The sequence below is a fragment of the Nuphar pumila genome, chromosome 1 (genome assembly GCF_984573655.1).
Source record: "Nuphar pumila chromosome 1, dmNupPumi1.hap1.1, whole genome shotgun sequence".
NCBI classification, from domain to species: Eukaryota; Viridiplantae; Streptophyta; class Magnoliopsida; order Nymphaeales; family Nymphaeaceae; genus Nuphar; species Nuphar pumila.
The window spans coordinates 30,523,729-30,547,704 of NC_143249.1; the positions used below are offsets into that span (position 1 = coordinate 30,523,729).

Consider the following 23,976-nt stretch of genomic DNA (forward strand, 5'->3'; position numbering starts at 1 on the left):
AGATCCAGATCCAACTCTCATTTGGATCCAGATTCAGATTCAACTGCGATATAGATCCAGTTCTTGTTTTAATCCCTATTCAAGATTTTGATCTGGTTCTTATTTGGATCCCTATCCAGAATCTAAATATAGTTGTTATTCGGATCTCTATCCAAGGTCCAGATCCAGTTGCCATTTGTATCCCTATCTAGGATCTAGATCTGACTGCTGTTCGAATCTCTATGTAGGATCCAGATCGAGTTGTTGTTCAGATCTTCATCTAAGATCCAGATCTAGTTGTTGTTTGAATCCCTATTGAGGATCCAGATCGAGTTGTTATTCAAATCTCTATTTAAGATCCAGATTCAATTATTGTTTGGATCTTCATCTACGATTCAGATCTAGTTATTGTTTGGATTCTTATCTAAGATCCAGATCTGGTTGCTTATCAGACCCATATCTAGTTGTTGTTCAGATCCCGATTGAGTCACTATTTAGATCCAGATCTATTTGCTATTTAGATCTAGATTCAATTGCTATTCAAATTCAGATCCATCTACTAGCCAGACCCAATTGATATTCAAATCCATTATTAAGATCTTGATCCAGTCATTGTTCTTATCCAAACTCACTCACAGTATGGACGCATACCCATATCTAAACCTAGGATTTATACCCAATTCAAACCTATATTTTCCTATCTTAGTTAAGAGGTTGTTCAAGGTGGTTCATGTCAAGGTTATCGGTCACACTTAGTGCAGGGCCTGGATCAATTTTTTGCGAGTAGACGAAAGCTCGGTTGTGTACTGGGAGAATAGTTGTACGAGTACCAATTGCACCAGAACTTGATCCTAAGTGGGACAACTATCACTTTAAAGATAACATGTGTATACATATGCCTTCAAGCATACTTGGTTCAAGCTCAATTTTTTGACCCACTAAGTTAAGCAAAATTTCCAACGTAGGCATGGTTGTGTGTTTGATAAAGTGTTTTGTCCTTTTTAAGAGGGGGTCAGTGTAGTGAGGCCTCTTCTTTATTGTGGGAGCAACCAGTAATTGGCTGCCTTAGTTGTGGGGAACACTTATATGATCTGCTCACCAACATGAGTATCTGCTCAAATAATTGAATGGACCAAGAATCATGATGATGCCCTAATTTGATGGAAGTTGGGCTAAATGAGGTCATCTTATACATTTGACACCTTACACCTTCTAACAGAGCCAAAAGTGATGGTTGGTGGTTGCACATTTATAATATCTCAAAGCAAAGACTGGTTGGTAACTTTTATCAATCACCAAATTTAGTTTTTCTTGCTTTTCTTTTAATAAACATGTGGGTAGGCTTGGTCTTATCAGCTAATCATAAGAAAGATCATTAAGGTGGAGAACTGAACTAAGAATTCCCTTTTTTTCATCATCAATCAAATCACTGTTCCTGATCGAAATTGAAATTATCCATAGAATACACCTAATAAATAATCAGACTAAGATAATGATGTTCGATTAACATGATAGAAATACCAAATCTCAGTTAGAATGCCACTTGCAAATGCAGAAGAAGAGCAAAGCAAGGCATCCAGACTTAAAAATGGTTGGCCAGGGCAGTCCATAGTGGCCACTTCTAAAGAGTCCCTTGAGAAAGGGCAAGAAGCTCATTACTACCCAAGCACAACAAACCAACTCTAAGGCTTGCATTACACTTCCTTTAACTATCACACCTGCTACTCCTACTATCATGGCCCCCAAGTTCACCAGTAGCAGTGTTGTGGCCGGAATGAACATAGGCGACAAATCAAATGTAAATTTTCCTGTGTCTTCTTCTCTTGAGGTGTCTTGTTTCTCATCTTTCCGTGTCACCACAAACACCGTCTCCGAGATGCCAAAAACTTTCATGATCACACTGAATAGGCCGAACAACGAAGCTGTGGCAGTTATTATCCTTGCCATTCTCTGGGTGTTATACCATTCCCTCACCGAGAGGCGGCAAATGCGGTATTCAGTGAGGGTATATAGATTGTGGATGATGAAAATTGCAACCAGCAACCGGCATTGTGGTTCATGTATCTGCAAAGCCCGAGAAACAAGTTGTGAAGCAACAAGCATAATAGCTATACCCATGGTGGAGTTGAGTATAAAATGCTTATATTAGGGAGACTCTACTAGGTATTGGCAACCATGTCACTTGGATATGGCTGCAGACACGGGGATTTGTCCAATTTTATCAAGTTTTCAATCATCATCAAGACTGCATGAGGTCAGCTTTACGAGTTCTACATTTTCATTCTTCTATCTAGAGCTATAATTTAGGTCACTTTACACTCCTTCATATCACTTCTGATTGCAATGTTTTTAAGTTTTTAGTGGTCTTCCTCTTTTCCAAATTCCGGCCTTGCACTTGTATTATCTCAACCTTTCTATGTGACATAAGCTGGCAAAGTTTAAGCTAAGCCAACCCTGTCACCCAAGTTATATGCATCGCACAATCAATTGAGAGCATGTCAGGTCATGTTGTGTATGACTGATTCACCAGTGATATTCAATCTCAATTGCGCATCTCACTTGATAGAGATACGGATGCATGTGCCCGCTATCAGTTCCCAAGGGGGATATGCGGTAGAGATTAAATATTACCACTGATCAGTTATATATAATATGACCTGATCTGCTCTCAAGTCAATTAGCTGAAGTTTTTGTTAGTACCTTAGGAAAAATTGAGTTCCCTGTGAAGATGCAAAGGGCAGGCAGCAGGGAATAACATAACTCAGGAACAGACCGGAGTGGCCAGATGCAGATGCTCAAGTAAGCCACGCACTGCCTAAACTCGAGCTTCTCTGTTAGGAAGGCGTGGACCGGACTCCAGTGACTGATTAGTATTTCGAGGAGACCGGTCGACCATCTCTTCTGCTGGACCAAGGAGTCTGGCCCACTTGAGGGTGCACAGCCCAGGAAGGCAGGGGGGTCTGGCCAACACCCAACTGTTTTCCATCCCATTGCATGGATCTTCAACCCAGTCATCACATCTTCCGTAGTGGATCCATACAGCCAACCAACCTAGAGAAAGTCACAAAAAAGGACAATAACTTAATATACATTTATATAATAAGCCTGGATCAGGGCCATGCCTGACAGGGTCCCTTTATGAAATTTGAATCTGGATCTGGACCCAATTTGGTTAGAACTTTTCACAGACGTATTTTGGATTGAGCAAGTAACTTTTGATGGCATACCTTGCTACCCCAAGAGGTGTTCGACTCATAAGCACAACCAGACACTTGAATTGCTGCCTCAACACTGGCCTCAAGTCCTTTGGGTCCCACAGAAGGGTAGGAGAATTTTTCATCAGTGAGTGCTCTTAGTGCAGACTCAATGAAGGGCTTGCTGTGGCCAAATGTATTTGCTAGTCTTTCTGCAGCTTTGCCATCATCACACTGGGATCCTGAAATATTGATGCCATACAGCACTTTCAAAATTCCTAGATTTTGGGTTTATATATATAATATACATTTATATAATATGTTGGATCTGAACCATTAGATGTGTTAAATATTGCCAATTTAATCAGAAACAAACTTTGCTTTGAATTAATTTGATGTAAAAATGTGAATCTTTTTTATCATTAAATTTTAGTATAATAACAACTATTGATGATTTTTTTTTTCATGAAGAACAAGGAAACCACCTCCGGGATCAGAAACCTATTCGTACTATCCTTGCCTGCTTTGCTTACAGTCAATTTCCCGACAGTCTAAACCCATGGTTCACCCCAGCTAACAGCCAAAGCCCACTCCCACTAGGTTAAGGATTGATTTTTTTTTCCTTTTTACCCTTTTAAAACACACATCCGAACATACAAGTGCTTAATGAAAAATATGTTCTCTATGGAGTATGTAAACAATCATGATAAAACACATCCAATGTCATAAAACTCCTGGAACTGAGTTTTGGAGGGTCTTAATGGTGACCTAACAAAAAGGTGGGGCAGCATAATCTCTCTCTTTCTCTCTCCACGTATCACATCACATATTGCATAAAACTACAAATTTAGAAAGAAATAAAATGTACCATTGATCAATTCATGAGATCTATATTCTGGTGGTGGTAATCCATATATGACTTTTCTTCTGTGAAAGCAACCTGTCCCCCCGTACAGCTGCCCTTGAATCGACTCCATCCCATGGCACACAACCTACACTTACAACAAGGCAGTGGGGTAAATAATTAGCCATTAGAATCTTTGTAATAACAAGAATCAGATGCCATACGAAAGTGTTTAATCAATATATTTACAAACTAACTCAACTTGTTTCTAGCTTTATAGCAAAACAGTCCAGTTGTGCATGAGTAAAAGTGGTTCGGGTCCAGTCGAACACAGGACCTGAATCCAGCCGACACGTATTTCTTGGATATGGGCCAACAAAAATGGGATACACAGTTAAACTATATTTCTACATTTTTCTTAGCATCTATGTCGCTTTATGCAACTGGGGCTTGGAATTGGGCTGCCAAGTTCGAGCAGGTCTTGGTCAGATTCAATTGGGTCCAATCTGTTTTCATTTTTTCTATGCCAAAAGCAAGTTTCCAACCTCAATTGTCAATATTTATTTGTCACTATGTCAAGGTCCAATCCAGATCTGAGTCCACCTTTCAATTGGATCTGGATCTGAACTCAGGCCCAGTGTAACAAAAGTTGGATCCAAACCCAGATAATCATTATCAAGATAATCATGCATGTCACTTAACAATGTTCATTTTACATGCATGCAAAATTTACGATGCCAACAACAAAGGATGATTATACACCTGGCAGTGTGCATGGGGAGAGGGTGTTGATCCCTTCGTGTTACAAGATAAGGAGGAGCGCAGGGAGCGATTACACGCACACAGAAAGCATATGGGATTTACGTGGTTCGGCTGTTGCCTACATCCATGGGGGTAAACACTTTGCACACATTTTTATTCATATGTGGCCCATCAACAACGATCGGTTATGTATACAGTGAGAAAGGAGAAGATAACTAGGGAGGCCATTAGAGAGGTTTTGGAATTGCCGACTAAATGGGGAAGGATCCGTAAGGGAATGATTTGTTGCCAATTCAATGAGTTACTGAGGATAGAACCGCCAACTGTTCTTCAGTTCTTATCCTTATCTTTCAACAATCTCCCCCTCAAGTTGGTGCGCAAATGTCGATTTGCCCCAACTTGTCAATGATCCAATGATGTTGATCTTTAGCAAGAGACTTAGTTAGAATGTCGGCTAGCTGTTCTTGAAATCTCACATATGAAGTAGCTATAACTTTGTTCTACAGTTTTTCTCGAATGAAATGGCAGTCCACTTCTATGTGTTTTTTTTCTTTCGTGAAATACGGGATTGGCTTCGATGTGCATAACAGCAATATTGTCACATTTGAGATCCATTGGATCCTGGTTTTTGAACCCCATGTCTGAAACAAGAGCTTTTACTGAAATCAACTCACAAGTACATGTGGCCATGGATTTGTATTCCGCCTCTGCGCTTGATCTCACCATCACATTTTGTTTCTTACTTTTCCAACTTGTCAAGTTGCCTCCTATGAATATGCAATAGTCGGAAGTAGATTTTTTGTCAATTGGATTGCCAGCCCAGTCAGCATCGGTGTACCCTTCAATTCTTAGGTGTTTGTTTCTTTTCAGAAGGATGCCTATTCCTAGGTGTCCTTTCAGATACCTTAGAATTCTTTGGGCAGCTTCTAGGTGAGATGTTCTAGGACAATGCTTAAACTGATTTATTTGGCTAACAACACATGTAATGTCGGGCCTAGTGACGGTGAGATATATCAGACGCCCAACAAGTCTCTTAAATCCTTGTGTGTCTTGAATGAGTTTCCCTTCGTTAATTCTCAAATTTCTATTTATTTTCAGAGGGGTGTCACACGATTTTGCGCCAAGACTACCAGTGTCTTTCAGTAGATCCAGTATGTACTTTCTTTGGCAGATAAAGATACCTTTGTCTGAGTGAGCTACTTCCAACCCTAAGAAGTATCTGAGTTTCTCAAGGTGTTTTATTTCAAACTTTTTGTGTAGATACTGTTTTACTGCTATTATTCTTTCTCCGTCATCACTTGTAACAATTATGTCGTCAACATTAACTGAGGTATTGATAGAGGTGAACATGGTGTAGTCTGTAAGACTTCACTTGAAAGCCATATTTGCTAGAGCATCGCTGAGTTTGGAGAACCAGGCTGTGGGAGATTGCTTAAAGTCGTATATAGATTTTCTGAGTCTGCAGGTCATACCTTCATTCTTGATGACTCTGGGTGGAAGGTCCATGTAGACTTCTTCTTCGAGTTCTCCATCTAAAAAAGCATTTTTTATGTCTAGTTGGTATACTTTCCAGTGTTTGTTCGCTGCAACTGATAGGAGAATCCAAATGGAGCTCATCTTTGCTACAGAGCGATGGTTTTGGAGTAGTCAATACCCTCCACTTGGGTGTATCCTTTGGCTACAAGATGAGCTTTGAATCTTTCTATTGTGCCATCACTGTTGTACTTTATTCGGTATGTCCATCTGCAGCTTACCAGTTTCCTTCCTTGAGGTAGATTCACTATGTCCCATGTATGGTTTTTTCTGAGGGCTTTTAGTTCTTCCTGCATGGCTTCTCTCCATCGGGGGTCAAGTTTGTGGGTTCAGTTTGAGTATATATTTTGGAGATGCTTCATAGGTAGGCTTGCGATAGTTTGTTTAAATTGACTTGGCTTTCTATAGAGTGTGGGGTTGAAGAAAAGGTCAGGTATGTGTAAAAATCACTTAGTCTTGTTGGGGGTCGGATGGTGCGGTTTAACCTTCTCATAGAAGCTTCTAGTTCAATCTGAGTATGATTGGTTTGGGTGTCAGTCATGTGTGATGGTTCGGTGGAATTGTGGGAGGTGGACTCGGTTTGGGCTGATATGTTATGGTTGGTTTGAATTGTGGGTAAATTTTTTGATATGTGTAAGGCAGGCATGATGGGTTCGATGGTATTGAGGGTCTCCTCTTACTTGGGCCAAAGTGGCCGAGGGTCTCGACCAGTTCAGAGAAATAGGGCTCGGTTTCATAAAACTTTACATCTCAGGAAATATAAAGGGTTTGATTGGTGGGATCGAAGCATTTTTAGCCCTTTTTCATGGTGGAGTAGCCGAGAAAGATGCACTTTGTTGCTCTTGCATCCAGTTTGCTCCTTCTCTGCAGATGTATAAAGCATTTGCAACAAAAAACTTTGAGATGGTTTAAAGAGTCTGGTCTCTTTAGGAGGTGCTCCATGGGTGTTTGTTTTGAATTTTCATTATTAAGAATTTGGTTGATAATGTAATATGCGGTGGCTACTACCTCTACCCAGTATTCCTTCGAAACATTCATGTTGAACATGATGGCTCTTGCTATGTTGAGAAAGTGCGCCTGTTTTTTCGCTCGACCACTCCATTTTGTTGTGGGGTGTCGACACAGGTGAGTTGGGGCATGATCCTGTTTTGTCTCATGAATTTCTATAGGGCTTCATTTACCTATTCACCTTCGTATTGGGTCAGAATCATGTTGTAGAATTCTTGAAAAACTCTCAACCTCACCTTTTTTCTTGAAAAAGTACACCCATGTGTTTTTGGATTTGTCGTCTATGAAAGTTACATAGTATTTATAACCTGAGTGAGCAGTGACAGGGGCAGGACCCCACACGTCCGAATGGTTAAGTTGAAAGAGTTTGTTGTTTTTTTCCTCAGAGTGTTTGAAAGGTAATCTTGAAAATTTTACAAACTCACAAGCATCACAAGTATAAGTTTGTAATTGTAAATGTGGAAACAATGATGAAAAAACATTATTGGATGGGTGTCCAAGCCTGGAGTGCCAAAGTTTATGAAGAGATTCCTGCTTAGCTGCGAGAAAGACGGTGGATGGCTATAGAATGGTCTCCAATATGTATAATCCATTTCTCGTGTCCTCTACCAATCTCCTTCCTTGTTTCTATGTCCTAGAAGATCATGTCCTTAGGAGAAAATGTGGCTAAACAATTGTAAGTTGCAGTTAATTTGCTAATTGATAATAAATTTGCTAGAAATTTTGGTATGTATGAGACTTGAGAGGGCCTTTTTCTTTTAATGAAATGAGTGTTACCAACTCTCCCAAAACTGGAACGAGGGACCCATCGGCAATATGGATGGGTTTCTTTGCAGTCAATGTAATATTCTGAATTTGGTTGTGACTGCTAGTCATATGGTCAGTGGTGCCAATATCGACTATCCATCTGGTATTATAGGTTTTAGATGAGAAAGCACAATCTATACTTGTTTATGTGGTGCTGGAACTGCTGAGAAGAAGTTTTGTGGCGAGGTTGGAGCAGCTCATTTGCTGGAACCACTCGGCAAGGTCCTCAAATGACACCATGTTGGTGTTTTCCGTCTTGGGATGTAGGTCCTGATATTTTTCCTTTCCTGGTTGGCCCGTTAGTTCCCAACATTTTTCTCGGATATGTCTTAACTTTTTAGGATAGCTGCACCTTGGCTTGTTTTTGTTTTTGAATTTTTTCGAGTGACTTTTTCATTGCCTGGTTGCCGTAGATGTTTTCTTCTCTTCGTAGTTGAACTCTACTTTGAAGGCGAGTTTTTCTTGTGGTTGATCAGGTTATTTTTCAACCTTCATGACTCTTCGTCTTGTCTCTTCCTTCTGAATGATTGTGCAGACATTATTGAAGGAGGGTAGCGGGTTGGACATAAGGATTTGACTCATCAGTGAGTCATAATCTTATCCTAGCCCAGCAAGTAGTCTGAAAATTTTATCCTCCTCGATTCTTTGTTTGATGATTTATGCGTCTGTCATTGGGGGTCGGTATTGGAGAAGCTCGTCCCAAGTGGCTTTAAATGCTGCAAGGTAGACGTGAATGGGTTTTTCCTCACGACTTAGGTGGAATAGATTTTGTTGGAGTTGGTAGATGTGCAACAAATTATTTTGAGCGCCATATACTTCCTCCAAATTTTGCCATATTTCTTGAGCCGTCTCTAGAAAGAGCACGCTCTCGGCAATGCTAGGTTCCATAGAATTGAACAGCCAAGACATTACCAGATAATTAGTCGACTCACATTCATCGTAGGCGGCATCTAATTGATCGGGCCTCTTTGTTTTGCCGGTTACGTAGCCCAGTTTTGATTTTTCGCTCAAGAAGAGACTAGCGGCTTTTGACTAGCTGAAATAGTTTGATCCGTTCAATGGAGTGGTTGTTATTTTTAAGGTAGGATTTTTCTCCTGAACCACCGTTCTTAATGCCGATGGATGCATAGCAGGCTGGGTTGACATATCTGATGCAGAGCTATCGCCCATTACTATATGTGGGAATGAGAGCACACGAGCACTTCAGCACGATTCAGGTTACTGATGGCTTTGACAGAGCTCCGATACCATGTTACACAAAGCAGGTTATATGTTCCCCCCCCGATGATTCACTGAATCCCACGTCTGTGTTCGGGGCTTTGAATGAGCACCACGTATACAAGCACATGGGGCTCGTATTCCCGTGTATGTTGACATAACTTTGCATCGGACTCTGGTGTTGTTGCAAAGACTTAAGTACCCTTTATTGCTATTCTTCTCATAAAGTGATGGTTTGAGAAAATGATAAAAATGTCTTTCATTCAAAAAAGAAAAAACAAATAGTTTAAAAAAAGGACAAACATGTCCTCCATCCAGAAAGTCGAGGATGATGTTGACTCTTCAAAGTCTTCTTCTTTTTCTGTTCAAAAAAAAGACAAACATGTTTTCTTCTTCTTTCTCCGTAAAACACTGTAAAACCCTTTCTCTCTCTAGAGAAGAAATCAAGGGAAACAAAAAGTTCTTCCTGAAGAAGGCCATGAACATCAACCCTCTCTCTCCCTTCTCTCTCTACTTCTGTGCACATCCAACAGACGATCCTACATTGCTGCATCGTCATCTTCTTCTTCTTCCTTCTTCGTAAAACACTGTAAAACCCTCTCTCTATAGAGAAGAAATCAAGAGAGGTAAAGGGTTCCTCCTGGAGAAGGCCATGAACACCAACCCTCTCACTCTCTCTCCCTTCTCTCTCTACTTGTGTGTCTGATTTAGAGTTTTTGCCCTTACAGGAGGGGGGTCCGGGGGCTCCCCCCCGACGCGGATCCCGCTGCGCGGTCAGCGGGCGGGGGTCCAGGGGGGGCCGCCCCTGGCGGGGGGCTCGGGGGGCAGCACCCTCCGGATCAAAAATTTTTTGGGCCTTCCAACAATGATTTGTAGTATTATCGGGCTTTCCTACAGCAATTTGTAGCATTTGTAGTGTCTTCCGTAAATCGCGAAACGCTATAGCGATTTGTAGTGTCTTCCGCAAATCGCTATAGCAATTTGTAGTGTCTTCCGCAAATCGTTATAGCGATTTATAGTGTCTTTCGCAAATCGCTATAGCGATTTGTAGTATCTTCCGCAAATCGCTATAGCGATTTGTAGTGTCTTCCGCAAATTAGGACCAACTTGTCAGAGTCATATCTCCCTAACCGGAGGTCATATTCCAAATCCGCGATTTGTAGTGTCTTCCGCAAATCGCTATAGCGATTTGTAGTGTCTTCCGCAAATTAGGATCAACTTGTCAGAGTCATATCTCCCTAACCGAAGGTCATATTCCAAATCCGCGATTTGTAGTGTCTTCCGCAAATCGCTATAGCGATTTGTAGTGTCTTCCGCAAATCGCTATAGCGATTTGTAGTGTCTTCCGCAAATTAGGACCAACTTGTCAGAGTCATATCTCCCTAACCGGAGGTCATATTCCAAATCCGTAAAAGGTGGTGTCTTCGTTATTGAGTCTAGTTTATTTCTGTAAATTTTCAGCAATTTCTATTGTCATTTCATTCTCCATTTTAACTTCAACGATACATTACAACCACAATCATCAAAAGAAAGATTGCCCAAGCTAAGAGTCACTGTTCTCGCCCTCCTCCTCGACAGCAACCCAGTCGGTGCAGTCGCGCTGAGGATGGCCAGCAGAAGCTCCACCACGTCGTCTTCTTCTCCCTAGCGAGGAGGTCTCAGCGGAGCCGTCGTTCTGGTGACGGGTGTTCATCTCGTTTCCTGGAGTTGAAGAGTTGTGGAGTCTGATTTAGAGTTTTTACCCTTACAGAAAGGGGGGTCTGAGAGCTCCTCCCAGTGTGGGTAGCATCATTCAACTTGAAGAGTTATGGAGTCTGATTCAGAGCTTTTACCCTTATAGAAGGAGGGTCTGAGGGCTCCTCCCAACGTGTTCATGGCCTTTTGCCCTTACAGAAGGGGGGATTTACATTTCGTAGAACACCCGTCACCGGAACGAGATGAACATGTTTCTTCTCTAGAGAGAGAAAGGGTTTTACAGTGTTTTACGGAGAAAGAAGAAGAAAACATGTTTGTCCTTTTTTTGAACAGAAAAAGAAGAAGACTTTGAAGAGTCAACATCATCCTCGACTTTCTGGATGGAGGACATGTTTGTCCTTTTTTTGAACTATTTGTTTTTTCTTTTTTGAATGAAAGGCATTTTTGTCATTTTCTCAAACCATCACTTTATGAGAAGAATAGCAATAAAGGGTACTTAAGTCTTTGCAACAACACCAGAGTCCGATGCAAAGTTATGTCAACATACACGGGAATACGAGCCTCATGTGCTTGTATACGTGGTGCTCATTCAAAGCCTCGAACACAGACGTGGGATTCAGTGAATCATCTACACAACCCTCTCCATGTTACAAGATAAGGAGGAGCGTAGAGAGCAATCAGTGTCACACGCACACAGAAAGCATATGGGATTTACGTAGTTCGGCTGTTGCCTACATCCACGAGGGTAAACACTCTGCGCACATTTTTGTTCATATGTGGCTCATCAACAACGATCGGTTATATATATACAGTGAGAAAGGAGAAGATAACTAGGGAGGTTTTGGAATTGCCGACTAAATGGGGAAGGATCCGGAAGGGAAGGATTTGTTGCCAATTCAACGAGTTACTGAGGATACAACCGCCAGCTGTTCTTCGGTTCTTATATTTAATTAAACACTTTGTTTCAGGTTCAACTACAAGGTGTAAGGGTTTGGGTATCGGTGCCCCCAAGTAGGGTTTCTATCCATTAGAACAGAAAAAAAAAACAAGGGATAATAATGGTACAGGTCCACCTGCGCTGTCATTGGCTCGGACCTAGGCTGGACCAAGCCCGGCCTGTACCTCCATCTGACTGTGGGCTGCTTAACCTATTTACAGGTCCAGGTCCTATTGGGCATGATTTATGTGGGGCCCATCTAGCTCCAACTTGTACGTGTAAAGATCATATCCCAGCCAGATTGCAACTACTCGGATCTATGCCTATTTTTTTCTTCATCCAAATCAGAATTTTAGTCCAACTTAATTACATGTATTCGAATTTGGATCTATATATGTCAGATTTGGATTTGGATGTAATGCTCTATATCGAGTCAAATTCTGATTATTAAAGCCCTGTTTGGATCTGTTTTTGTGTATTAAATAGCTAATTAGTCGGATGCAATATTTACATGTATTCAAATTTGGATCTATATATGTCAGAGGATAATTGGTTATATGTCAGATCTGAATATTAACAGGTTGAGATCTGGTTGGATATCCAACCCCAATCCGAACTGTTTAAGTCCTTAGGTCCAAGTCTGACTAAGTCTGATTGGAGGTAGAAGAGTTCCAGATCGGGTTAGTTAAACTTAGTCCATTGACTGCTATAGTAACCATCATGTATCCCACTGAATCACTTAAAAATAAGCATGAGGTATAACAAGAGAGAGAGAGAGAGACGATGATGATGATGATGAAATGAAGAAACTTACTTCAAAAAACTGCTTGAGTTGGTTACCATATGGATCATCTTTGAGACCATCATAGAATTTCTGAGGAAACTGGACGAACCCACTTGTGGACTCTGACTCGAACCCAAGCAAGAGGCAGAGGGCATGGTGCATCACCTTTGGGTTGTTCACAAACATGTCACAGTCTACGTTCAGCATGAACGGTGCATTGGTTATCACCCCTGAAACCCTTGTCTGAACCACCTCCATCAAAAGAGAGAGCGATGTAAGGTAAAACTTCCTTAAAAAAAAAGAAAGAGGATTCTGGTGTGTTTTTTCATTTTGCTTACGGAGTAAAAAAAAAAAAGAATATAATTACCAGCACGTTCATGGCTCCTGCTTTATAACGGTAGTTGTGTTTTGGCCGTTTCTCTCGGGACACGTAAATTAAGTGAGGGACGCCCTCATCTTTTCCATCATGTTCATGTATTACCTGCGACACAAACGTAAAGAGTTTTCACCAATGTTATCAGTATCGGTGCGTATCCGCAGAAAATCGATATGTTTCACCCCAGAATTGGTTATTTTTTAATAAATGTAAAAATAGTAAAAAACATTTGTTAATATTATTTTAATAATTTTAACACGTGTAACATTATGATTGATACCAATATTTTTTTAATCATTTTTTAGCTGATACAGAACGATTCACTTGAGTATCTCGGCCGATACAGCTGAATCCGTGGTCAAATGCTTCAGGGCCGATACCCATACTGACAACATTGGTTTTCACCGTACAAAGCCCTTCTCACTCTTTCTTTCTTTCTTTCTTTCTTTCTTTATATATATATATATATATATATATATATATATATATATATAGAATGCTCTTCGGAGCGCCTACTCCATCTATACCATTGGATTATTTTCAATAAAACGGTTTAGAAAAGGTTAAAATTTGCATGGCTTGCCATCTTTAATGGATCCCAAAAAGTAAATGAAAGGGAGTCGGTATTAATTTTAATGATTTTCAATTATTAGTAACATCTCAGAACTAAACGAGGGAAGCGTGAGTGGTGGTGGGGTATATTTCAAAGTTAAAACTTAAATTAAAATGTGGCTGACTTATTAATTTTCTCTCTCATATTATTATCAGGCATCAATGTCTATCATACAGAGTGAGAGAGAGAAAGCATTCATTCATTTCATGATCCATTCATGCACTCATGTTATGTATCCATCCATGTTTATCATGGGTTCATGCATTCATGCTCATCCATCCATTTATATATATGAAGGAGGGAAAGTGCATGGATGCATTCCTGCATGCCATCATCTATGCATATTATAAGTTCAAGATATTCATCCCCATGAAATATGGAAGAGAGAGAGAGAGAACAACTCATTGATTTCATTTTAGAAACTGCCACTCCTCATGCTCCCTCATTTATTTCTTTAAAAATCATTAATGATAGAAAGCCATCATTTAAGTTCTATAATAATGATAAAAGACTGAGATTTTCAAACCCCATCTAGTGTGTGTATATATATATATATATATATATATATATATATATATATATATATATATATATATATATATATATATATATGAAACATATTATTGGATTTTGCAGTGTTTATTTGAAATTGTGACTGTAATGCTTGTTTTTATAGGAATCACTTCTTGGTGCATTTGATTCATATGCATGGATAGGTTTTTATAAGGTTTCAAAAATCAATAACCTATAATTTTCATAAATTTTTTATGCTCTAAATATTACTTTTTCTATCCAAAATGCATGATCCAAGTGTTGATTTCTAGTAAATCAGTTATGTTGAACACATCTATAGATTTATAATTTAAAAAAAAATATTGAAATCCATTAGAATGTTTTATTTAGCACCATACTCATTTTGTAGGTTTTCATCTCTCTCTCTCTCTCTCTCTCTCTCTCTCTCTCTCTCTCTCTCTATATATATATATATATATATATATATATATATATATATATATATAAGATTTGAGAACATGCTAAATGGGCACGGTGCTAAATAAAACAGGCTATTGGATTTTTTATGTTTTTTCGAAATTTAAACCCCACAGATGTGTTCAACATGATTGATTTACTGAAAATCAACACTCGAATCATGCATTTTGGATAGAAAAAATGGTATTTGGAGCCTCAAAAAAAATTTGAAAGACAAGCTGGGGTTAGGTAGACCTCCACCAATTATTATTCAATGTACCACTGTGTTTTGAACCTGCAACGTCCCACCAACAAGGAGACATACCACGCAGAGCCCCCACCCCCGGTTGGTAGAGCTTCAAAAATTTTGAAAATTATATGTTGTTGATTTTTAAAACCTTATAAAAGCCTATCTATGCATCGGAATCAAACGCTCCAAGGAGTGATTCCTATAAAAAAAAGCATATAGATCATGAATTGTTTACATACTTACCTCTATGGTTTTATTTATTACAAACATGCAATGCTAAAATTTAAAGACCTATATTGCACCAAAAATTTCAATTAATGATGCTTGTGGTTAGGAAGAAGAACCTTGATTATGCTGGGATGATTTCCACGCTCGATCCCCATAAAGTCAGAAAACTGGTGGCTATCCAATTGAACTGAATTTTGCATCACCATTGCTACCTTTCTCGTAAGTACCTCATACTCATGCTGCACCAATATTTGGACAAATTAAGAAATTAACAGGAAAAAGGTTAACACAAGATAACAATAATAATCATAAGTATGATTAGTCCGCTTGTGTAGGTTTCAAAGAGTCTTATCTTCTGAACCATCTTAAATGTCTTAAAAAGGCATTTGCACAAGTGCTTGCTTTTGAATATATATATATATATATATATATATATATATATATATATATATATATATATATATATATATATATATATATGTGTGTGTGTGTGTGTGTGTGTGTGTGTGTACAAAGAAGGTTTCTCATCAAATCAATTTGATTCAAAACATGGATTTTAGGGAATAAGCAATAATGAATGCATGTAAAGATCGGAATTAAGCAACAAGCACATGCAACTGTCTTTTAGAAGCGTTTAGAGCTACTTATCACTATGTGTGTGTGTGTGTGTGTGTGTGTGTGTGTACAAAGTTTTGAGTATTCACTTAATCTGAACTCGTACATGTATTCTCTATATCATATTTAGTAAAAAGCATTTATTGGATGAGCATCTTGTGTATTTAGATACACGGAAAACCAAAATTTGGTAAAATGAAAATAAATGTTTCTCATCAAATCAATTCAATTCAAAACATGAATTTTAGGGAATAAGCAAATAATGAATGCATGTAAGGATCAGAATTAAGTAAAAAAAACATGCAACTATTTCCTTTATAAGCATTTAGAGTAGTTTAGGCCATAAATTGTTTAATAGTACCTACTTATCACTCATATATATATATATAATCACACTTTCTTGTATATTTTGTTTGATCTATACGGTTAGATGTGTTTATCATTTTTTACTCAATAGGGAGCATGTATTTGATTAAGATTTTTTTATGCTTAAATGTATATTTTAAAGAGGTAAAAAAAATCAATTGTTGATATTATACTAAATTTTTTTGATAAAAATATTTACAATTTTACATCAAATAAATTTTTAAAAAAGGTTGTTTTTTAGTAAATAAGTAATGACAAGCACATCTAATGGTTCAAATGGAGCAAAAAAGTACTTGAAAGTTTGATTGTGAGAGGATCCTAATGGGATATATATATATATATATATATATATATATATATATATATATATATACACGTACACCCGATCAGAGTGAAAATGAGTAAATGTGCAGACCATTCATCGCAAGTAACGAGCTATGATGGAACCAACAAGTAAGCATGGTTATAGGATGATACCTCGTACGAATAGACATAGGTATATGCAAAAAGCGGGTAGTCAAAGAATTACAATGGCATCATAGAATATAAGAACACTAGGAAAGAGTGTAGAATTAGTGGATACTATGAAAAGAAGGAAATTAAATATTATGAATTTGCAATAGACAAAATGAAAATGAGAGAAAGCTATAGAGTTGTTAGCATTTTTTTAAGCTATGGTATATAGGAAGGAATAATTTTGCAAATGAAACAGTATTCTATAAGACAATTGTTGAGGTACTTACACACCTCAATCCAAATTAAGTGAAAGTGTTAAGCAAGATTTTTAGGACTTGTTGAAGAAAATAATTCAATAGATACCAAAGAATGACAACATATTTCTAGGTGAAGATTTGAATGGGCACGTAGGAAAACAAATAATGCATTTGAGAGAATTCATTGAGAATATGGATTTGGGGATAAGAACGAGCAAGGCGAAAGGATTCTATATTTTGCAGTTGCTTTTGATCTTGCATTAGCAAACACATTTTTTTAAAAGAAAGATAAACACTTAATAAGTTTTAATAGTAGAAGACACTCGACAAAGATTGATTTTTTTTAGACGAAGAGAACTAAAAATATGTAGGAATTGCAACGTAATTCTTGAAAAATGTATTACCACTATACATAGATTATTAGTTTTGGATTTATATATAAAGAGTAAGATAATTAGAAGATATATCAAGAAAAATTTAATAATTAAGTGGTAGGATCTAAAAGGTGATAATTTAAAAAAGTGAAAGAATTATTGAGTGAACAAGAAGAGTGGAATTGGATTGTGAATGTTAATCACCTTTAGCAATATATGACAGGTAGAATCAAGTTGGTTTCTAGGCAGTTATATGAGTCATATGCATAAAGAAACTTGATGGTGGAATAAAAAAATTCAAAAATTAATCAAGGAGGAAAAAGTATTTTTTAAAGAATAACAAAAGATAAGAAGCAAGTTGTATTAGGAATAATATAAATTGGCAAAGAAAGAAGCAAATTAAGAAAGTCATAAGGTGAACTATGATGCTTATGATAACATGTGTACTAAGTTGGACACAAAAGAACATTAAAGGAATATAAGCTAGCTAAAAGTCAAGAGAGACAAACGAGAGATTTAAGTCAAGCGAAGTCTATTAAGGATACCAATGAGAAAGTTTGACTTATGGATGATCAAATTAAAGAAAGATGAGAAAAATATTTTTATCATATATTAAATAAAGAATGAAATAATGAGGTAAATTAGTAAGATAAAGATTTTAACTAGAGAATAGTGGATAGAATTGATGAGGAGGAAATGAAAATAACTATGAAGAATATGATAAAGAACAAAGCACTTGGGCCTAGATGATATACCTATTAAATTTTGAATATTAATGGGTAATATTGGAATATCATGATTAGCTAAATTGTTTAATAATATTTTCTCTCAAAAAAATGTTGAAAGAGAGGATACAAAGTATGTTAATTCCTATATATATATATATTCAAAATTGTTATAACTATAACGGTATTAAACGTATAAGTCACACCATGAAACCGTGGGAAGAGATAATAAAGCAACATCTGAGAAGAGAATCAAGTGTATCAAACAATCGATTTGGTTTGAAGCCAGGTAGATAAAAAATAGATACTACTTTTTTATCAAGACAACTTATAGAAAGATTTCAAGAGAATGGTAGAAATTTGCTTATAGTTTTCATAGATTTGGAGAAAGCTTTAGAGTCTCATAAAATTTAGTTTGTTCAGTGTTAAGGAAGAAACAAATACCATATAAATATAATAAAATAATTCAAGATATGTATATAGGGAAAGTTAGATTGTTAAAACTATATATGGTGAGACAAAGTTGTTTCCAATTAGAGTGGGGTTACATCACAGGTATGCTTTAAGCATATACCTTTTGGTTTTAACTATGTATGAAATAACATCTTATATATAGGTAAAAGTTCCTTGTTTACTCTTTGCAGATGAGATAGTACCAATATAGAGATGATATACATGAGCAACTAAAACTTTGGAGAAGTATTTTATAGAAAAATGGTTTACTAATTAGTAGAGCAAAGATTGAGTATATGAACCGGAAGTTTAGTACAACCGTAAATTTTCCTGCCGCTGAAAGTTTTTGTCATGGAATACAAGAGAGGTTAACCTCACTACCCCCATAAGACTAATTTGCAAGAGTTAATCTAAAAGCGGGGAGCGAATTGTAAAAGCGCTTAAGATAGCGACTAATTTGCAAAGCGACAAAAAGACAGGGACCCAAAGCCAAAGCATAAAGACAAATAATGTGAAGTGGTAGAGCCAAAAAGGTGCTAAGAAACAAACCATCGTTCAAATAATTAAAGACTTTTTCTCATTTTTTTTTTGGTAGTCGAAAGAAAAAGTAGGGGTGGCAATCGGGTCGGGTTGGTGGGTTGGCGTGTCAGCATACCTCAACCCAAACCCGACCCGTTTATTAAAGGGTCGGCTGTGGCAAACACGAACCCGACCCGTTTAATAAACGGGTAACCCGACACGACATGCCAACCCATTTAATAAATGGGTTGGGTCGGGTAAATAGGTTTTCAGGTTCGCGGGTCAGGTTGGCGGGTTGACGGATCGGGTTGGCAGGTAGGCAGGTTGGCGGGTCGGGTTGACGGGTTGACGGGTCGGGTTGGCGGGTCGGGTTGGCGGGTCGGGCAGACGGGTTGGCGGGTCGGCGGGTCGGGTTAGCGGGTTGGCGGGTCGGGTTGGCGGGTTGACCCACCCGCCTAACCCGTTTATTAAACGGGTCAGCCGGGTTGGCAGATTGGCATACCCCCAACCCGAACCTGACCTGTTTAATAAACGGGTTACGCGGGTCGACCCGTTTATTAAACGGGTTGACTTAAGCCCAACCCGAACCCGCCTAAGAGGCGGGTTGGCGGGTCGGGTTGGCGAGTCGTGTCAGAAATTGCCACCCCTAAGAAAAAGTAACCCTCCAATTGGTAAACTAATGGTGTCAACTGGTTGGGTTTTACCCAAACCCGATCCCTGATTCGTACCAAACCCTATAGGGTTTATGTATGGTGATAAATAAGAAGACCTGATTAAGATTAGAATCCAAACACAAAAATTCCATTAATGCATGAGCCCTAGTATAGTTTGTAAAATTTTATATCAGACCCTTGCCATTCCTGAGTTTCGATTAAGACCCACAATTTTTCAATGTAAAAATGATAAAAAAATACACCGAGGTGGTATCCCATGAGGTAAGCGGGGTCCTATGCCAAGCCGAAGGCCCATGTTCGAATCCCTCTGCCACATGGGGCTAATTAAGAGATATCTGGTAGGGGTCTGCCTCAGCTTGCCTATAAAAAAATAAAATGATGAAAAATACTGTTTTATTGGGTATGGCTCGGGTCTATCTCATGTGGTTCTTATCGGGTCTGGGTATGGTTTTTCTTATGATGGGTTGGATTAGACTTGGGTTTGAACTTGTTATCATACCTGAAAATCAGGATCAAGTCTAATTCTACCCAAACCAAACCAAACCCAACCCGTTGACACCCCTAACAAGGTCCCCCTGCTTATCGAAGAGTACACCTGACTTCGTGTCCTGAACGGATGACTGAGGTTCACGAGAGGGGGGACCCCACGCTTTGTTGCAAGGACAACATTTTGGTGTCCCCAATGACATGAGTAGACACTGACACATATAACCAATATTTTAATATTATTAATAGTTTTTAGTATCATTTTAATAAAAACATTTTTATATAAAAATATTTTAAAAATTAGCCTTTATAGCTTAAAAATAAAAAATTCGTGTCCTCATATTTTGTTTTTCCAAAAAAAAAATCTTGCGAGTCAATCCCCATGTCACGCATCCTCGTCCTCTTATGGACGTGTCTTTGTGACAGACCCCACGGGGTCGAACGCTGGAGTCCCCATATTTAGGACTAAACAGAGACAGCTGGGGCACGGGGGCGTTATTGTCTCTATGCTTGCGATATGCAGAGGTGGGACTGTTCTGTCTCAAACGGGTTTTAGCCGTGTTTCAAACGCAACCTGAGGGAGCATATTCTTGAATCCATCACCAGCTGTCTTATGCATAAGTCGGTTTCTTCATTATTAGGGATGTCAATGGGTCAGATGTGATTCTGACACCAAACCTGAATCCGAATCCGATAGTATAGTCTGATTGATAATTGGATTCAAACGGTACTGGGTTTTTCATTCAAATCCAAGTCTTAATTTGACTAAAGATCCCAATCCAAATAAAATACAAATTTGATTGTGTTAATATCAGATTTTAATCTCCTTGGATCCGGATTCAGTTTAATCTGATCCCATTCAACTCCGAATCTGATTAGGTCAGATCCAATTAGGTTGGACTCGGTAATGCCTAGATATCTGGTCCGAGTCTGACCCATTTACATCCCCCTATTCATTATTTTGAAAAAAAAATTTGCTGATGATGGTACCTTTGTTCTCCTCCACTCTTCAAGAAAACCAAAAGGATGATTTTGGATATCTTTCTCTGTGCGGGAGAAATACATGAATGGAGCCCGGACCTCCACCCCGTACTTCTTACAGAAGGGGACCCAAATCTTGGCAAACTTGGAGGCCTCCATGAGGGAGTAGAAGGTGACAGAGGAGCAACCATCGTCCGACACGTAGCACGCGAGCTTCCCCACCGGATAATCGACGGCCAGGATCGAGAGTACGGTGTTTATGGTGATGATGGGAGGCTCAATGAACGGATCCGCGGTCGTGACAAAGGCATCTATTGCTGGAAACTCAGAAGACGATCCAAGCCTGTAATAAGAACAGTTTGCAAGGTTATAATTGTCATTTTTCTGGCATCTCCACTTCCAGGTTGCTTACTTAAGCGGGCTCATCACACAATTTGCAAGAGTTTTCGTGTTGTGGGACCCACAGCTACTGAGTGCTAAGCAGGACAGGTATCTGATCAACACTTGTCTGTGCTTTGTGTGTGTGTGTGTGTGTGGGGTGGGGGTGTGCATGTGTACGTGTCTGTATGTCACCTTGTAAGGAGGCGTTCCGGGTGGGTTATCCTGTCAGTTCGTGTCCACTTGGAGTTGATAGAAATGAGCCAGAGCAGAGTGAACCACGACTCGCAGAGGGTGGCGTTCAACCACAAGCCGAAGCTCAGGCCCGAGAGACTATGGAGGGTTCTCACACGGTATGCAATCAGAGAGAAGGCGAGGGTGGACATCACAACGCACGATCCCCTCTGGAACACGTTTGGCCGTCGGATCTCTTCCTGCAGTGGAGCAGGAGGAGGGAGATCATGAGCCGCCACCATCTCCCCACCTAGCTACAGCTCTCTCTGGAGAGAGAATGAGAGAGAACTCTAGAGAAATTAAGAGCGGGACAGAGTAATACATATGAGAGACGAGAGGGGGGTGTTTATATAATGATGAGTGAGAAGGTAAGAGACGCGAGAGCCAAGCACCATAGGTGTTTTTTTGAGGCTCGCTTTTTTTCTTTAATTAAAAGATGAAAAAATTGGAAGTTCGCTTATGGACCATCCATGGCTAGAGAGAGTAGCACTTTTGTTTTTTATCTACCTGCTGGGTTCTACCAACAGTTCTCTTAATTATGTGCAAGGGCGTTTTTCTTATTTTTAGAAGTTTTTGTGTTTAGATAAGGCAAGCTGAGGTTATGCCACGTACCACATTAGGTTTTAAACTTGCAACGCTCACAACTCCTACCAAACTGTTGATTCTCATTTCAAAAGTTGGGGATGGTAACATAGGTGATGCTGATTCATGGGGTGTCCATGCCAGGATGCTGGTCCCAGTCAAGCTTGGCTAGGGTCAGGTCAGGTCAGGGCCGGATATCCAGCCCATATACCTGTTTGGCACATGGGCCCAAACCGAGATATTTCTCAGGCTGGCCGGCATGTGTATCAACCTGTGAGCTCAGCCAAGTAGGTACGGTTTGGTTGAGACCAAGCCTTAAACGCTTGGTCCATGGTCCTGATCAGAATGGCCGGCGCATGTTGACCTAGCTCAGCCAAGTAGGTGCAGTTCGGGTGAGACCAAGCTCTAAAAGCTTGGTCCATGGCCCACCAGCCACACAGCTTAATGTCCACCCCTATTAACATGAGCAGTGTTGTGAGAGGCGTACGCCTCAGAGGCGAAGCGCAGGCTCAACGCCTCGCTTCGCCTCGCTTCGCCTCATCGCATTTACAACCTTGCTTGAGAGTCTCATGTTGTGACAGGCGTATGCCTCAGTACCTGAGGTGTACGCCTCAGAGGCGAAGCGCAGGCTCAATGCCTGGCTTCGCCTCATCGCATTTAACAACCTTGAACATGAGCCTAGCTCAATGGGTGTCTCTGTGGTGGCGCAGCTAAACAAATATTTGTTTAGAAAAAGTTCAATGCTATAAATGTTATTATGTTTTTAATAATTTAGATACATCTCTGAATTTTGTCTTTTTAAGTTTGATTGTTTTACAACATAAATTGTGTTGAACGAATTTGTTGAAATTAAAAAATATATATATTTCTTTTACCTTTTTTTGTCCTAACCAATCCTGCCTAGGCACCAACTCGGCTTTTTACGGGGCTAACACCAGTGGTGACTAGTACTTTTAACTACTTATGGTGTCACTGTCTGTGACCCCACTTGAGGTTTACCTCGCAGGAGGGCAAGCCCATCAAGTGACCCGGTTCCTCATCATAAGAAAAAAAAGAGTGAAAACTTGAACATTTCTTAGCAGAATGCTTTTTCATAACAAAAGTATTTACTGGCTCTCTCTAAGAAAATATATTAGTCTCAGAAAAATGATCGAGGGGCTTCAACTGATTCTTTCTAGGGAAGAAAATATATTAGTCTCAAAAAAATGATCAAGGGGCTTCAACTGATTCTTTCTAGGGAGTTAGATTGTTTTTGGAGAAGATCTTTTATCTGGTTGATAATATTCAAGAAGATCATATGATGATGAAAGGTTATAGATTTACCTAGTAATGTGCTCCTTAGGCCCCTTTTTCTCGTTAGGTCCTTCCAAAAATCATAGTTTTTTGTACTTTTTCTCACATCTAATATTTCCATATATGTGATGCTTTATTTACTTTTGGATAGTCAGAATCTGACCTGTATACAGGTTTTTCAGTGATCCAAAAATCAATAGCTATAAAGGCATCAAATGTTTTAGGCTCATAAAAATACATTTTCTCTTCAAAAAAACATGATCAAAGAGTCAATTCCTACTAAATCGAGCATAATAACTACATCTAATGGTTCAGATCTATTATAAAACACTTCAAACTATGAAGCCTAACGAGACCTAATGAAAAAGGAAGCCTAATATGTTCAG

General features: G+C 39.0%; 1 protein-coding gene across 1 annotated transcript; it reads right to left on the bottom strand.

Moving 5' to 3' along the window:
* Positions 1-1,130: 1,130 nt before the first annotated feature.
* On the bottom strand, positions 1,131-22,039 carry LOC149848568 (cellulose synthase-like protein H1). The gene is made up of 9 exons (XM_089996138.1): positions 21,677-22,039; positions 21,113-21,446; positions 15,314-15,436; positions 13,129-13,242; positions 12,792-13,004; positions 4,042-4,165; positions 3,207-3,415; positions 2,680-3,030; positions 1,131-2,043 (listed from the first exon to the last, which is right to left on the bottom strand). The coding sequence occupies exons 1-9, from the start codon at positions 21,955-21,957 to the stop codon at positions 1,507-1,509; spliced, it is 2,286 nt and encodes a 761-aa protein (XP_089852264.1). The 5' UTR covers positions 21,958-22,039; the 3' UTR covers positions 1,131-1,506.
* Positions 22,040-23,976: the final 1,937 nt, after the last annotated feature.

Bases quoted from the DNA above. Each gene is read 5' to 3' on its own strand.
- LOC149848568 (XM_089996138.1), bottom strand. From the start codon at position 21,957: ATGGTGGCGGCTCATGATCTCCCTCCTCCTGCTCCACTGCAGGAAGAG. The intron at 13,243-15,313 runs GTTCTTCTTCCT...TTTGTGTCGCAG, and splicing joins ATCATCCCAGCATAATCAAG to GTAATACATGAACATGATGG. The intron at 4,166-12,791 runs GTAAGTTTCTTC...TTGTAAGTGTAG, and splicing joins AACTCAAGCAGTTTTTTGAA to GTTGTGTGCCATGGGATGGA.